At 48.0% G+C, this 14134-nt stretch overlaps 1 protein-coding gene across 3 annotated transcripts in view; it reads right to left on the reverse strand.

Moving 5' to 3' along the window:
• Window positions 1–311: 311 nt before the first annotated feature.
• The window catches only part of LOC139228535 (vesicle transport protein USE1-like), a 28862-nt gene continuing 15039 nt past the window's right edge, over window positions 312–14134 (reverse strand). For 2 of the 3 annotated variants that reach the window (XM_070859622.1, XM_070859619.1), the window contains exons 6-8: window positions 9672–9699; window positions 6117–6276; window positions 312–2155 (exon numbers count right to left, since the gene is read on the reverse strand). In XM_070859622.1, coding sequence (XP_070715723.1) covers window positions 1973–2155; window positions 6117–6276; window positions 9672–9699 — 371 coding nt within the window. In that variant the 3' untranslated portion in view covers window positions 312–1972. The remainder of the gene's footprint in view (window positions 2156–6116; window positions 6277–9671; window positions 9700–14134) is intronic. The other variant, XM_070859620.1, reaches the window with a different exon arrangement.

Genomic DNA, 14134 nt, shown 5'->3' on the forward strand with positions numbered 1-14134 from the left:
TCGCTAAAACACATTATCTGGCCGTGAGTGCCTTTTTTGGGAGCTTGCTGTGCGCAAATTGGCTGCCGCCTTTCCTACATCACAATAGTGACTACCCTCCTGTGGGACGTCCGGAGGTTGTGAAAGGTGCTATATAAATGCAAGTCTTTCTTTTTCTTTCTAGATCCTGAAGATTAAAAACGCCACCCATCCTCCCACACTCAATACTGCGTCTTCCCAACATGCAGCCATGAGATGGGAGACGTTTGATGCAGAGCGGAAGCAAAATGGTTACAAACTGCCGAAAGAAAACATGCTGGTTACTGCCAGCGTTCACACAATTAGGTTTAATTAACAAACGTGGTCGCTCTTTCCCAAGAGTATATTTACACACATCGCTTTCAGCACAGATCAGCACCGTGACATCGCCTGACTGCACAGTGTGGGATGAGCAAGGGTTACAGCAATCTGAACAGGCAATATTCTGGAGATTTGTTTTTTTTAAAGTTCAGACAGAGAGTGAGACCACAGTAATATCCCGATGGAATTTACAGACTGCTGCAGTATCTCACACAAGGCGAATCGGAAATTCAGAAAACAGTTAGTGATTCGAACGGTTCTTATAACTTTTCATCTGCAATAGTTAACGTTTTTTCTTTTGACGATTTCTCCTCCCTTTTCCCGGAAGGTTCTGCCTGACGCTGGGGTTCAGTATCATGGCTCGCAGCAACTCCCGTGATGCAGCGGAGTGGCCATCCTCAACACAGAGTGTCATTAGGCTATTCAACTGTTGGGGGCGTCACAGCCAAACCCTGTCCCTGCCCTCAGCCAACACGCACGCACGCACGTACGTACTATCCAGCAGGGGGCACTGAAGGTCGATCAGGAGCAAGGATCCTGGCCGATTTTTCCCTCTCCCTGATGGGGTTGCGCCAATTGTAGCTACCTAGCAACCAACTGCGTGCCGACCAGATTTCGAACCTTACGGCGTGCTGGTGTGCACGGCTCAGGATTCGGTCAGTGCTCGGTAACCCTCGCTCCCCGTCGATAGGCTACAAAGCGAGGGTTCATAATCTGATTTTAAAATTTCCATCCTTGTATTCAAATCCCTCCATGGGCCTCACCCCTCCCTAGCTCTGTAACCTCCTCCAGCCCCACAGCCCCACAGCCCTCCGAGATCGCTGCGCTCCTCCAGTTTTTGAGCATCCCCGATTTTCTTTGCCCCACCCTTGGGCGCTCGTACCTTAGGCCTCCTCGGGCCCCAAGCTCTGGAACTCCCTCTCTAAGCCTCTCTCGCCTCTTTCAAGACGCTCCTTAAAACCCACCTCTTTAACCAAGCTTTTGGTCCCCTGACCTCATATCTCCTTATGTGGCTCAGTGTCAAACCCGGTTTGATAACGCTCCTGTGAAGGAAGCACCTTGGGACGTTTTACTATGTTAAAGGCGCTATATAAAGGCCAGGTATCGTAGAATCACAACGCAAGACCTTCGAACCAAACACGTCTGCTCGATTACACGCTACACGGATTTCAGCGGCAGATTCAAAAATGTTTCAGTAACGTTGGAAAATAATCAGTGAAAGCTGAGAGCACAAATGTAACAAGGTCCGTCATTGAATATATTGAGCAAGGGCAAGGGGGATATTAAGCAGTTTGGGAATAAATGTCGGCACGTTTAAATTACTGGTTAATCTTTGGGTCTAAATCCTTCTCTTGGCGCGCGGGACCGATGTCCTGCGGGTTTCCGGGGGGAGATCGCGCGGCACTTGCTGCCTGGGATTCCTCCCCAACTCCACTCAAGCCCAGCAGCGGTGACGCTGGAGTTCACGGGTCTTCTTCAATCCAGCCAGGAGGAGAGGGGTGAAAGAGGGGCTTCCGTGGACTGAATGCAGTTCGACCCCCCCCGCACCACACACCCTCCGCCCCCCCCCCTCCCCCCCCCAACCACGTGGTGCGGTCCGGGGGAGGGGGGGCGGAGACAGCGTCTCTCCCGGTCACCTCAGCTTGGGGAAGATGCGGATGAAGAGGATCATGCTGATGAAGGTGAAGCAGACCACCACCAGCATCAGCCACAGCAGCCAGTTGACGGACTTCTTGGTGTGCTGCTCCAGCCGCTCCGACTCCACCTTCAGCTTCTCGAAGTTCTGATCCGCCACCCGCAGTGACTGCGTCAGCGTCTGCACACAAACGACACGCACGGGGGGTCAATCTCGCGCGCTCACGCGTCAGCAGTCTCGCGCGGTTATCAATCCTCGCGCGCTAGCAGAGGTTTGCCCACTGTACCACTCCCCACCCCAACCACTCGAGGTATTTTTTTTCCCATATAATATAAAAGCAGAAAATGCTGGAAATCGCAGCGGATCAGGCAGCATATGTGGAGAGAGAAACAGAGTCCATGGATCGGATCAGCCACGATCGTATTAAATGGTGGAGAGGGCTCGAGGGGCCGTATGGCCTACTCCTGCTCTTTTTTCTTATGTTCAGAGTTAACGTTTCGGGTCGTCAGGACTGGCAAAAAAAAAAGTTCTAAATTAACAGATTATTAAGGAGCAGTGAAAGGGGGAGGAAAAAGGACAAAAGCGAAGGTCTGTGATAGGGTGGAAGGCAGGAGAGATTTGAGAGACAAAAGGGCTGACTTGAGATGGTAATGGCAGAAGTTAGAAAAAGATGAGCCTGGATAGTGTGTGAATGGCATAATAATTACCAGCTGCCCTGGGAAAGAGAGAGAGAAAAAAAATACATCGACCTGAAACGCTAACTCTGTTTCTCCCTCCACAGATGCTGCCTGACCCGCTGAGATTTCCAGCATTCTGTGTTTTTACTTGAGATTCCAGCATCCGCGGTTTTTGCTTTTGTATTAGTTTTTTTCAATTGATTCACGGGATGTGGGCGTCGCTGGCAAGGCCGGCATTTATTGCCCATCCCCAATCGCCCCGGAGAAGGTGGTGGTGAGTCACCTTCTTGAATATAACAGAGTGGCTTACCGGACCATTTCAGAGGGCAGTTAAGAGTTAACCCCATTGCTGTGGGTCTGGAGTCACATATGGACCCAGACCGGGTAAGGACGGCAGATTTCATTCCCTAAAGCACGTGAGTGAACCAGATGGGTTTTTAACGACAATCACAGTCACCGTTACTGATATGAATTTTTTATTCCAGATTTACTTATTTAACTGAATTTAAATTCCCCAGCTGCCGTGGTGGGATTTGAACACGAATCCAAATTATAAGTCCAGATTTCGGCATGGCATCCCCAATGTTCCCTCTGAGCTGCACGCGGGCGCACAGTAATTGTGACGGCATCGCGCAGGCTGCTCACAAGCTCTCAAATACCACTTAAAATTTTTTTTTTTTTTAAAAAAGGTACCATACATTGAAAAACTGGCCAGGCTCAACAATGAACTTTTAGCGGGAGCATTGGTCTTCACCTCGTCCTCCCCTGAAGATGTTAACTCCCGCTGGGGAACGGCGCCATGACTACCGGCCACCCTTTACGGCAGCTTGTCCGTCCGGCAATGAATATCGGCGGGCTGTTCAACTGGAAGAGGCCTCACGGCCAAGCCTGATTGTGCCCTCACACCGTCCCCTGGCAAGTCTGGTCGATGAAATTTCATTGCCCTAATCCAGGAGTGCAAAAGGACAACTGTAGTTCCTCCCCCCCCCCCCCCCCAATCCCAGACTCCCAATCTGAGATTAACTCAGCGCATGGGATTGAACCCCTGTTCGCCAATCCATGTGACAGTGCAATGACAAAGCGAGTCACTAGGGGAGCTATGCTCGGAGGATAGATAGTGCATGTCTTAAGAGGCTTCCGTTCAAGTCACAGACTCAACAGGCAAGCCTGGGGGGATGGGGGGGGGGAGGGCAAGAGAATTAAAATATTAAAAGGGAGGCAACAGGCTGCAACACAATGGGTACAAACTGCAGAGGATTCATTTGTGGTGAAAATTTGTTTAGCGACTGTAATTTAGCTCAGTTTTATCATCAACCAGCCCAACCACAGTCCATGCCGGTGTTTATGCTCCACTCGAGCCTCCTCCTGTCCTTCCTCAGCTAACTCTATCAGCATAACCCTCTATTCCCTTCTCCAATATATGCTTATTTAGCTTCGCCTTAAATGCATCGATACTATTCGCCTCAACCACTCCCTGTGGCAGTGAGTTCCACATTCTCACCATTCTCTGGGTAAAGAAGTTTCTCCTGAATGCCCCTCGAGCCTGCTCCGCCATTTAATACGATCATGGCTGATCTGATCCTGGGCTCAGCTCCACTTCCCTGCCCGCTCCCCATAATCCTTTATTCCCCCATCAGCCTCTGGTTATGCTGCTCCCCACAAGTGGAAACATTCTCTCGGTGTCCACTCTATCAAAACCTTTCCTAACTTTAAGTGCCTCTATCAGGGCCCCCCTCAGCCTTCTCGTTTCAAGAGAATTACAATACAGGTTGAACCTCTCTTAACCGGCACCCTCGGAACCTGGCCTGTGCCGGATAAGAGGATTTTCCGGACGATGGGAGTTCACGCCAACACTCGACTTACCCGGCCCTGATGACAGCGCTCGGTGCCCCTGACTGCCTCCGCCACGCTCTGGCTCCATTATCTGTTTCCAGGGTGCAGTTTCTTCTGCCCGTTTCCTCCCTCTCTCTCTCCCCCGCTTCCTCTGCGCACCGTGGAGAGGAAGTCTCCGCTTGCAGCAGTGGGAGCGTCGCTGCTCCGCCGGTGTCGCCCCTGCTCTCATGCTCAGAAAGTGAACAGTGAGCATGCGAGTTCTGCGCATGCGCATGCAGTTCCGCCCCCCCCCCCCCCGCCCTGGGCCTGGGAATGATGCCGGACAAGGGAGGTTGCCGGATAACAGAGTACCGGATAACAGAGTTTCAACCTGTATAACTAAAGTAAAGCAAAGTCCCACCCCCCCACAAAGTAACATGTGTTGGGGGTGGATGGGAGAAAGTCACTCAACACCCGCTTAGTATTTGATCATATGTGCACAATACTACATTGGATAATCACTAGCTTTTTAAAATGTTTCTATCCAACTAGAATATTTAAATTAACTTCCGTCAAATCACAGAAGGTGGCTCTTCAAACTGGCACCATCTGCTCTGATCCCATTTTCCTGCCTTTTCCCCTTATCTCGTGTCCCTTTAAAATGACGTTACTGCTTCTGCCTCAACAGCCCCGGTGTTAAAACATTCCACGATCCACTGTGTGAAATCATTTCTTCTAATTTCCCCCATTCATCCCTCTACGGGTTATCCTTAATCAGCCCCCCTTGCTACCGATTCACCAATCAACAGGTACAGCAGGCGGTGCAGAAGGCAAATGGCATGTTGGCCTTCATAGCGAGAGGATTTGAGTATAGGAGCAGGGAGGCCTTACTGCAGTTGTACAGGGCCCTGGTGAGGCCACAGCTGGAGTATTGTGTACAGTTTTGGTCTCCTAATCTGAGGAAGGACATTCTTGCTATTGAGGGAGTGCAGCGAAGGTTCACCAGACTGATTCCCGGGATGGCAGGACTGACATATGAAGACAGACTGGATCGACTAGGCTTATATTCACTGGAATTCAGAAGAATGAGAGGGGATCTCTTAGAAACATAGAAAATTCTGACGGGATTGGACAGGTTAGATGCAGGAAGAATATTCCCGATGTTGGGAAAGTCCAGAACCAGGGGTCACAGTCGAAGGATAAGGGGTAAGTCATTTAGGACCGAGGAGAAACTTCTTCACTCAGAGAATTTTGAACCTGTGAAATTTTCTACCACAGAAAGTTATTGAGGCCAGTTCGTGAGATAAATTCAAAAGGTAGCTAGATGTGGCCCTTACGGCTAAATATCCAGGGGATATGGAGGGTAGGCAGGGGTGGGGTACTGAGGTTGCATGATCAGCCGTGATCATATTGAATGGTGGTGCAGGCTCGAAGGGCCGCATGGCCTGCTCCTGCACCCCTTTTCTATGTTAACCAGTGGAACCAATCTTTGAACTATTTACTCGCTCAAAACTTTTTGTAACATCTCAGCAGGGGGCGGGGATTGAACCGGCGATCTCCGACCCGGTACCGCCCCATCGGAGGAAGCTCTGTTGCGGTGTGGGGCCTCGCACGGTGTCACCGCTGTGCCCCCAGGGGGCGCCCCCCCTTACCTGGTTGTCCTGTTTGATGACGTTCTGTGCTGCCAGCGTGTTGTTCTTCAGGTTACGGGCCAGGCTCAGCATCTCCTCGGCGAGACGCTCCTGCATGTTGTGGTGACGGTGGAGAACTGCGTCCAGCTCAGTGGCAGATTGGTTCTCATCCGCCAGTCTGCTGCAAAAGATGGGGAGGGGACAAAATTTGTTTTTTTAAAAAAGGAACAAACAACGCGTGTGTGTATGTGAGGTAGAGCATCACAATAGAAATGTAGTCAGTCTAATCCCAGATAATCTGTGATAACTGCTACACACGGATTGTACACGGAGGAAGAACTTGCATTTCTCTAGCGTCTTTCACGTCCCAAAGCGCTTTACAGCCAATAATGTACTTTTTGAAGTGTAGTCGCTGTTGGAATGCAAGAAACGCGGCAGTCAATTTGCACACAGCCAGCTTCCACAGGCAGCAACGTGCCGCTGACCCGATAATCTGTTTTTTTAGTGATGTTGATTGAGGGATAAATATTGGCCCCAGGACACTGGGGAGAACTCCCCTGCTCTTCTTCGAAATAGTGCCATGGGATCTTTTACGCCCACCTGAGAGAGCAGACGGGGCCTCGGTTTAACGTCTCATCCGAAAGACAGCACCTCTGACAGTGCAGCACTCCCTCAGCACTGCACTGGAGTGTCAGCCTGCTGGAGTGTCAGCCTGGATTTTTGTGCTCAAGTCTCTGGAATGGGACTTGAACCCACAACCTTCCGGCTGGGTAAGAGTGCTACCCACTGAGCCACGGCTAAACACTAATATTGTACAGTGAAAATTCAAACACTTAACAGTCACGTGAAATTCCTGTGTCTGCTATTTTAATGGGGCAACTAACAGGTCATTCCCACCATTAAAACTGCAGACAAAGACACTTAATTTGAATGTAATACATCTCCCTGCAGTAATATTGCACAGTGTTATTTAATGCACATTGGCCGCACACACTCCCTGGTGAATGGCTGCAAATTATAGCTCCATAAACTTGCATCTTTCTGCATTAATTATCTACATCAAGGGACACATTACTGGCAGACAGCACCAGACAGACATCTGCTGATTGGATCTTCCCCAACCTTCCAACGCATCTCATTGTAAACCAGAGAGTCAGTGTCAGTGCTGAGCAAAGCTTCCGCGGATAAACGAGGTGGGTGGGGAGGTTACAACAACAACTTTCATTTATATAGCGCCCTTAACGTAGTAAGACATCCCAAAGCACTTCGCAGGTTCGTTATCAAACAAAATTCGTCACCGAGCCATGTAACAAAATAGAAGAACAGGTGACCCAAAGTTTAGTCAAAGAGGAGAGAGAGAGAGAGAGAGAGGCGGAGAGAGAGAGAGAGAGAAAGAGAGAGAGAGAGAGAAAGAGAGAAAGATGGAGAGGAAATTCCAGAGCTTAGGTCCCCGGCAGCTGGAGGCATGGCCGCCAATGGTGGAGCGATAAAAGTCAGAAACGCACAAGAGGCCAGAATTTGAGGAGCGCCGATATCTCGAAGGGTTGTGGGGCTGGAGATGGTCACAGAGCTAGGGAGGGGGTGAGGCCGTGGAGAGATCTGAACTCAAGGGTGACAATTTTAAAACCGAGGCGTTGCTGGACCGGGAGCCAATGTGGGTCAGCGAGCGGATGGGACTCGGTGAGAGTTAGGATACGGGCAGCGGAGTTTTGGATGAGCTCAAGTTTACGGAAGAAAGGAGGCCGGACAGGGGAGTATTAGAATAGCTGCACCTGAAGGTAGCAAAGGCATAGGATTACATTACATCGGCTATATGGCACAGAAACAGGCCATTCGGCCCAACCAGTCTATGCCGACATTTATGCTCCACTCGAGACTCCTCCCACCTCTCCTCATCTAAATCTATCAGCATTACTCCCTTCTCCCTCATGTGCTTATCTAGTCTCCCCTTAAATGTATCTGTACTATTCGTCTCAACCACTCCCTGTGGTAGTGAGTTCCACATTCTCACCACTCTCTGGGTAAAGAGGTTTCTTTGAATTCCCCATTGGATTTCTTGGTGACTATCTTATATCGATGGCCTCTAGTTATGCTCTTCCCCACAAGTTGAAACATTCTCCCCGTATCCACCCTACCAAACCTTTCATCGTTTTAAAGACCTGTGTTAGGTCAATAGATGAGGATTTCAGCAGCAGATGGGCTGAGGTAGGGGCGGAGATGGGCAGAGATGGAGTTAGGCGCTCTTGGTGATGGGGGGGCTTATGGGATGGGAAGCTCAGCTCAGATACGGTGGAGAAAGTAAAGGAGGAGGAATAGTTGCACTGGCCAGAGACAGCCCACTATCAGAAGCACTGGTGGGCCCAGGGATCACATTTCATGCTTAGTGTCAGAGTAAGGGGTCGCCCATTTAAGACGGAGATGAGGAGGAATTTATTCTCGCAGAGGGTCGTGAATCTTTGGAATTCTCTGCACGAGAGCTGTGGAGGCTGGGTCATTGAATATATTCAAGTGGAGATAGACAGGTTTTTGAACTACAGGGAAGTCAAGGGTTATGGGGAGCGGGCAGGGAAGTGGAGTTGAGGCCAAGATCAGATCAGCCATGATCTTACTGAATGTCGGAGCAGGCTCAAGGAGCCAAATGGCCTACGCCAGCTCCTATTTCTTATGTTCTTAAATACCCAGTCAGGGATTGTCTGTGTGTGGAAAACCAGGACACATCAAGACACATCATGGAGAAAGATTGCAAAGTGCCGCAGTACAGCGGGACTTGGGGGCCCTTGTGCATGAAACACAAAAGGATAGTATGCAGGTACAGCAAATGATCAGGAAGGCCAATGGTATCTTGGCCTTTATTGCAAAGGGAATGGAGTATAAAAGCAGGGAAGTCTTAATACAGCTATATAAGGTATTGGTGAGGCCACACCTGGAATACTGCGTACAGTTTTGGTTTCCATATTTACGAAAAGATATACTTGCTTTGGAGGCAGTTCAGAGCAGGTTCACGAGGTTGATTCCGGGATGAGGGGGTTGACATGAGGAAAGGTTGAGTAGGCTAGGCCTCTACTCATTGGAGTTCAGAAGAATGAGACATGATCTTATCGAAACGTATAAGATTATGAGGAGGCTTGACAAGGTGGATGCAGAGAGGATGTTTCCACTGATGGGGGAGACTAGAACTAGAGGGCACCACTGATGGGGGAGACTAGAACTAGAGGGCACGATCTTAGAATAAGGGGCCACCCATTTAAAACAGAGATGAGGAGAAATTTCTTCTCTCAGAGGGTTGTAATTCTGTGGAATTCGCTGCCTCAGGAGAGCTGTGGAAGCTGGGACATTGAATAAATTTAAGACAGAAATAGACAGTTTCTTAAACGATAAGGGGATAAGGGGTTATGGAGAGCGGGTGGGGAAGTGGACCCGAGTCCATGATCGGATCAGCCATGATCTTATTGAATGGCGGAGCAGGCTCGAGGGGCCGTATGGCCTACTCCTGCTCCTATTTCTTAAGTACTTATGTTCTTATGACTGAGAAGTTTACAAATGTCCATAATCTATATATAAAAAAACCCTGCTCACCTTCGTTTTCTCAATTCAGTCTTGGAACCTAAAAAAGCAATTAAAACAAAGATTAATTTTTTTTTAAATCCACCTTGCCTGCTGAATGATGAATTTCCTTATGTAAAATAACAGTTATTTTCTTAGTAGCCCTCATTCAGGCCTTAAAAAGGAAAACAGAATCAAGTATTCATCAATGGTAATTATTTGCATTTTGGGATCACCTTAACAAGCTGAGAAATGTCTGAAAGTGCTTCATGTGCAGTGAATTGCTTTGGTGTGGAAAAAATAATGCACCAGTCATTTTGACCGGGTAGATGCTGAGAGGTTGTTTCCCCCGGGCTGGAGAGTCGAGAACCAGGGATCATAGTCTCAGGATAAGGGGTTGGCCATTTAAGACTGAGATGAAGAGAAATTTCTTCACCCAGAGGGTGGTGAATCTTTGGAATTCTCTGCCCCAGAGGGCTGTGGAGGCTCAGTCGTTGAGTATATTCAAGGCTGAGATCGATAGACTTTTGGGCTCTAGGGGAATCAAGGGATATGGGGATCGGGCGGGAAAGTGGATTATCAGCCATAATCTCATTGAATGACGGAGCAAGCTCGAGGGAGTGTATGGCCTACTCTTGCTCCTGCTCCTAATTCTGACGTCTTGCACCACAAGTTCCCCCAAAAATGCAACGAGACAAATGATCGATTCATCTATTTTTGTTGGTGTTGGTCGAGTGAGTTAGCGCTGAACAAGGCAAACAGCAAATAAAGACAGAAAATGCTGGAAATACTCAGCAGGTCGGGCAGCATCTGTGGAGAGAGAAACTGAGTTAATGTTTCAGGTCAGTGACCCTTTGTTTGAACTGGAAACGTTAAGAGACGTAACAGTTTTTAAAACAATTAGAGGGAGGGAAAGGGGAGGGGGAAGGAATGAATAAAAGGGAAGGTCTGGGATAGGGTGGAAGGCAGGAGAGATTAAATGGCAAAAGGGATGATGGTGCGAGGGAAAAGGGGGTAGTGAGGGGACAAGAGGAGGTGGGAGGTGTAACTGGTAACAGAATCATTACCAACTCCTGCTGTCTGAATAAACGGGAGCAGTGGTTATGATGCGTGCAATCAGATAGCAATGTAGGATCAGTAACATCCACCTGAACAACAGGAACAGGCAGACTGAGCCTTGCTTGAACATCTCATCTCCAGAAGCAATGCAGCATTCCCTCAGTACTCCCTACATTATATGATCGATCTGGGGCGTGGGGAGTGAAGGGATAATCATCGGGCTTTGCGGGGAGATTGGAACCAAACTGACAATTATTTTTTGATCGGTCTCATTAATTCGTCGGTAGCGTTCCTTCCCTGGGTCAGAGGGCTGTGGGCTCAAGCTGCACCACACAACGTGACCACACACACTAAGCTGGCAGCATTGAGGGAGTGCAGCACTGTTGAGGATGCCACCTTTCAGGTCAGACCGAGAGCAGGAACTCTCCCGGTGGCCGAGCTAACATTCCTCCCTCGACCAATAGCGAGCAAAAAAAAAAAATGAATCGGTCATTCATCCCAATACCATGAGTGGGATCTTGCTGTGTTTAAAATGGCTGCTGTGCTTGCCGACCTTACAGTGACTGTGCTGCAAAGTAATTCATTGCAGCACGAAGCACTTTCGCAATGATTTGAGATGCTTCGATAAGGCGCCATATAAACACAACCCTCGCAATTTTTTGGCCCGCGCATGCTGGAATTTTGAATGGGCTGCGCGGGACCCCTATACGCTACGCGAACGCACAGCTTACAGGTAAGATTGCTCGCAATTAACTCACACTGTGAGGAACGACGCAAGAAAGGGGGTCCCCACTAAGGGCATGTCTGCTGCTTCCCCTCATTCTATCATTTAAAAAAAATTGTTCCTGGGATGTGGGTGTCACTGGCAAGGCCAGCATTTATTGACCATCCCGAATGGCTTGCTAGGCCATTTCAGTGGGCTGTTGAGAATCAACTACATGGGTCTGGAGTCACATGTCGGCCAGACCGGGTAAGGACGGCAGATTTCCTTCCCTAAAAGGACATTAGTGAACCAGATGGGTTTTTACGATAATCATGGTCACCATTACTGATACTAGCCTTTAATCCAGATTTATTTAATTAACTGGTTATATTCCCCAGCTGCCGTGGTGGGATTTGAAGTGACTCTGGATCATTCGTCCAGGCCTCTGGAAGACAGGTCCAGTAACATTAACCTCTATGCTCCTGTACCCTGTGATCAGATCGCCATACGATCACTGGTATGCCAATCACCCCTCCCCCATTATGCTCCATCCCCACTCCTCCCACAGAATAAATTAGCTGCTGAGGTGGATAGACACAGGTGAGTCTGTGGGTTTCAAATGGACAACACTCAATCGCCAACACACGAGGAGGATTTTTTTCATTAAAAAATTAATTCTCAGTACGTGGGCATTTATTGGGCATCTCTAGTTGCCCTTATACAAAGCAGTGGCCACTTCCGAGGTAAGTTTAGCATACAACACACGTTGGTGTGGGACTGGAGTCATGTATAGGCCCAGACCGGGTCGGAACCAATGTTCCCTTTAAGCTGCGCAGGCTGCTTTTAAATTGGAAAAAAATGCGCATGCGCAGACTTTTGAGTGGGCCGCAAAACCCAAAATAAAAATTACTGGGAACATGGGCAAGGATAGCATGTTTCCTTCACGAATAAGGACATTAATGAACCAGTTGGGTTTGTATGACAATTTCATGGTCACTTTAGCTCAGAGCAGCATTTGAAAAAAATCCAGTTTAAAAAAAAATTATTTCGCTAGTATTGTTGTGGAGAGTTTAAACTAGCTTGGCAGGGGGATGGGAACTCGAGAACAAATTCAAAAGGGAAGGAAGTAAAGCAGAAATTGGATAGCAAGAATCCAGAAAGCGAATCTGTAAGACGGAGGAAACAGGGCTTAGTAAATAGTAAACAAGGAGGTCTTCCTGTGCTGAATGGTATATACTTTAATGCAAGGAGTATAGCGAATAAGGCAGATGAGCTAAGAGCACAGGTAGACACTTGGGAGTATGACATTATAGCCATTACAGAAACATGGCTGAAAGAGGGGCAGGTTTGGCAGATCAATATTCCTGGCTACAGGATTTTTAGACAAGATAGAGAGGGGGGTAAAAAGTGGGGGGGGGTTGCGGTTCAAATTAAAGAAACTATTACAGCGGTGAGGAGGGATCATATGTTAGAGCGATCATCAATAGAGGCCACATGGGTTAAATTGAAAAGTAAGAAAGGGGTGATCACACTGCTGGGCGTGTACTATAGACCCCCAAACAGTGGGAGGGAGATAGAGGAGCAAATATGTCGGCAAATTGCTGTGAAGTCCAAAAACCGTTGGGTAGTAATAGTAGGGGATTTTAACTATCCAAATATTGATTGGGACAAATTTAGTGTGAAGGGTATAGAGGGTGCAGAACTTTTAAAATGCATTCACGATAACTTTTTTTAGTCAGTATGTAGCAAACCCAACACGAGAGGGGGCAGTCTTGGATTTAGTTTTGGGGAATGAAGCTGGGCAGGTTGAAGGGCTATTAGTGGGAGAGCACTTGGGTGCCAGTGACCATAATTCAGTCAGATTCAAGTTGGTTATGGATAAGGACAAGGATAGGCCTGGAATAAAAGTTCCGAATTGGGGAAAAGCTAATTTTGCTAAGTTAAGGCATGATTTGGCCATAGTGGACTGGAAACAGCTACTTGTGGGTAAATCAGTGTCGGAACAGTGGGAGGCATTCAAGGAGATCCAGAAGGCTCAGGCCAAACATGTGCCCTTAAAGAAAAAGGTTGGGAATATGGGAATAATAATTCTAGAGCCCCCTGGATGTCGAGGGATTTACAGGTGAGGATTAAGAAAAAAAGGGCCGCTTATGTCATATACCAACGGCTAAATACTATAAATCTTTAGAGGAATATAGAAAGTTAAGAGGCAAAATTAAAAAGGATATTAGGAATGCTAAGAGAGCACGAGAAATTCTTGGCCAGTAAAATTAAGGAAAACCCTAAGATGTTCTATAAATATATTAAAAGTAAGAGGGTAACTAAAGAAAGGGTAGGGCCTATTGGAGACAATGAGGATAATCTTTGTATGTCAGCGGAAGATGTTGGTAGGGTTCTTAACGAATACTTTGCATCTGTTTTCACAAAGGAAAGGAGCAATGCAGATATTGCGATCGAGGAGAAGTGTGATATTCTGGATGAAATAAATAGAGTGAGAGAGCAAGTATTAAGGGGTTTAGCAGCTTTGAAAGTAGATAAGTCCCCAGGCCCGGATGAAATGCATCCCAGGCTGTTGAGCGAAGTAAAAGAGGAAATAGCGGAGGCCTTGACCATCAATTTCCAGTCCTCTTTGGATCTGGGCATGGTGCCGGAGGATTGGAGGACTGCTAATGTAGTGCCCTTGCTTAAGAAGGGAGAAAGGGATAGACCGAGTAATTACAGGCCTGTCAGCCTA

This window comes from Pristiophorus japonicus, chromosome 18 (genome assembly GCF_044704955.1).
Source record: "Pristiophorus japonicus isolate sPriJap1 chromosome 18, sPriJap1.hap1, whole genome shotgun sequence".
Classification (NCBI taxonomy): Eukaryota; Metazoa; Chordata; class Chondrichthyes; family Pristiophoridae; genus Pristiophorus; species Pristiophorus japonicus.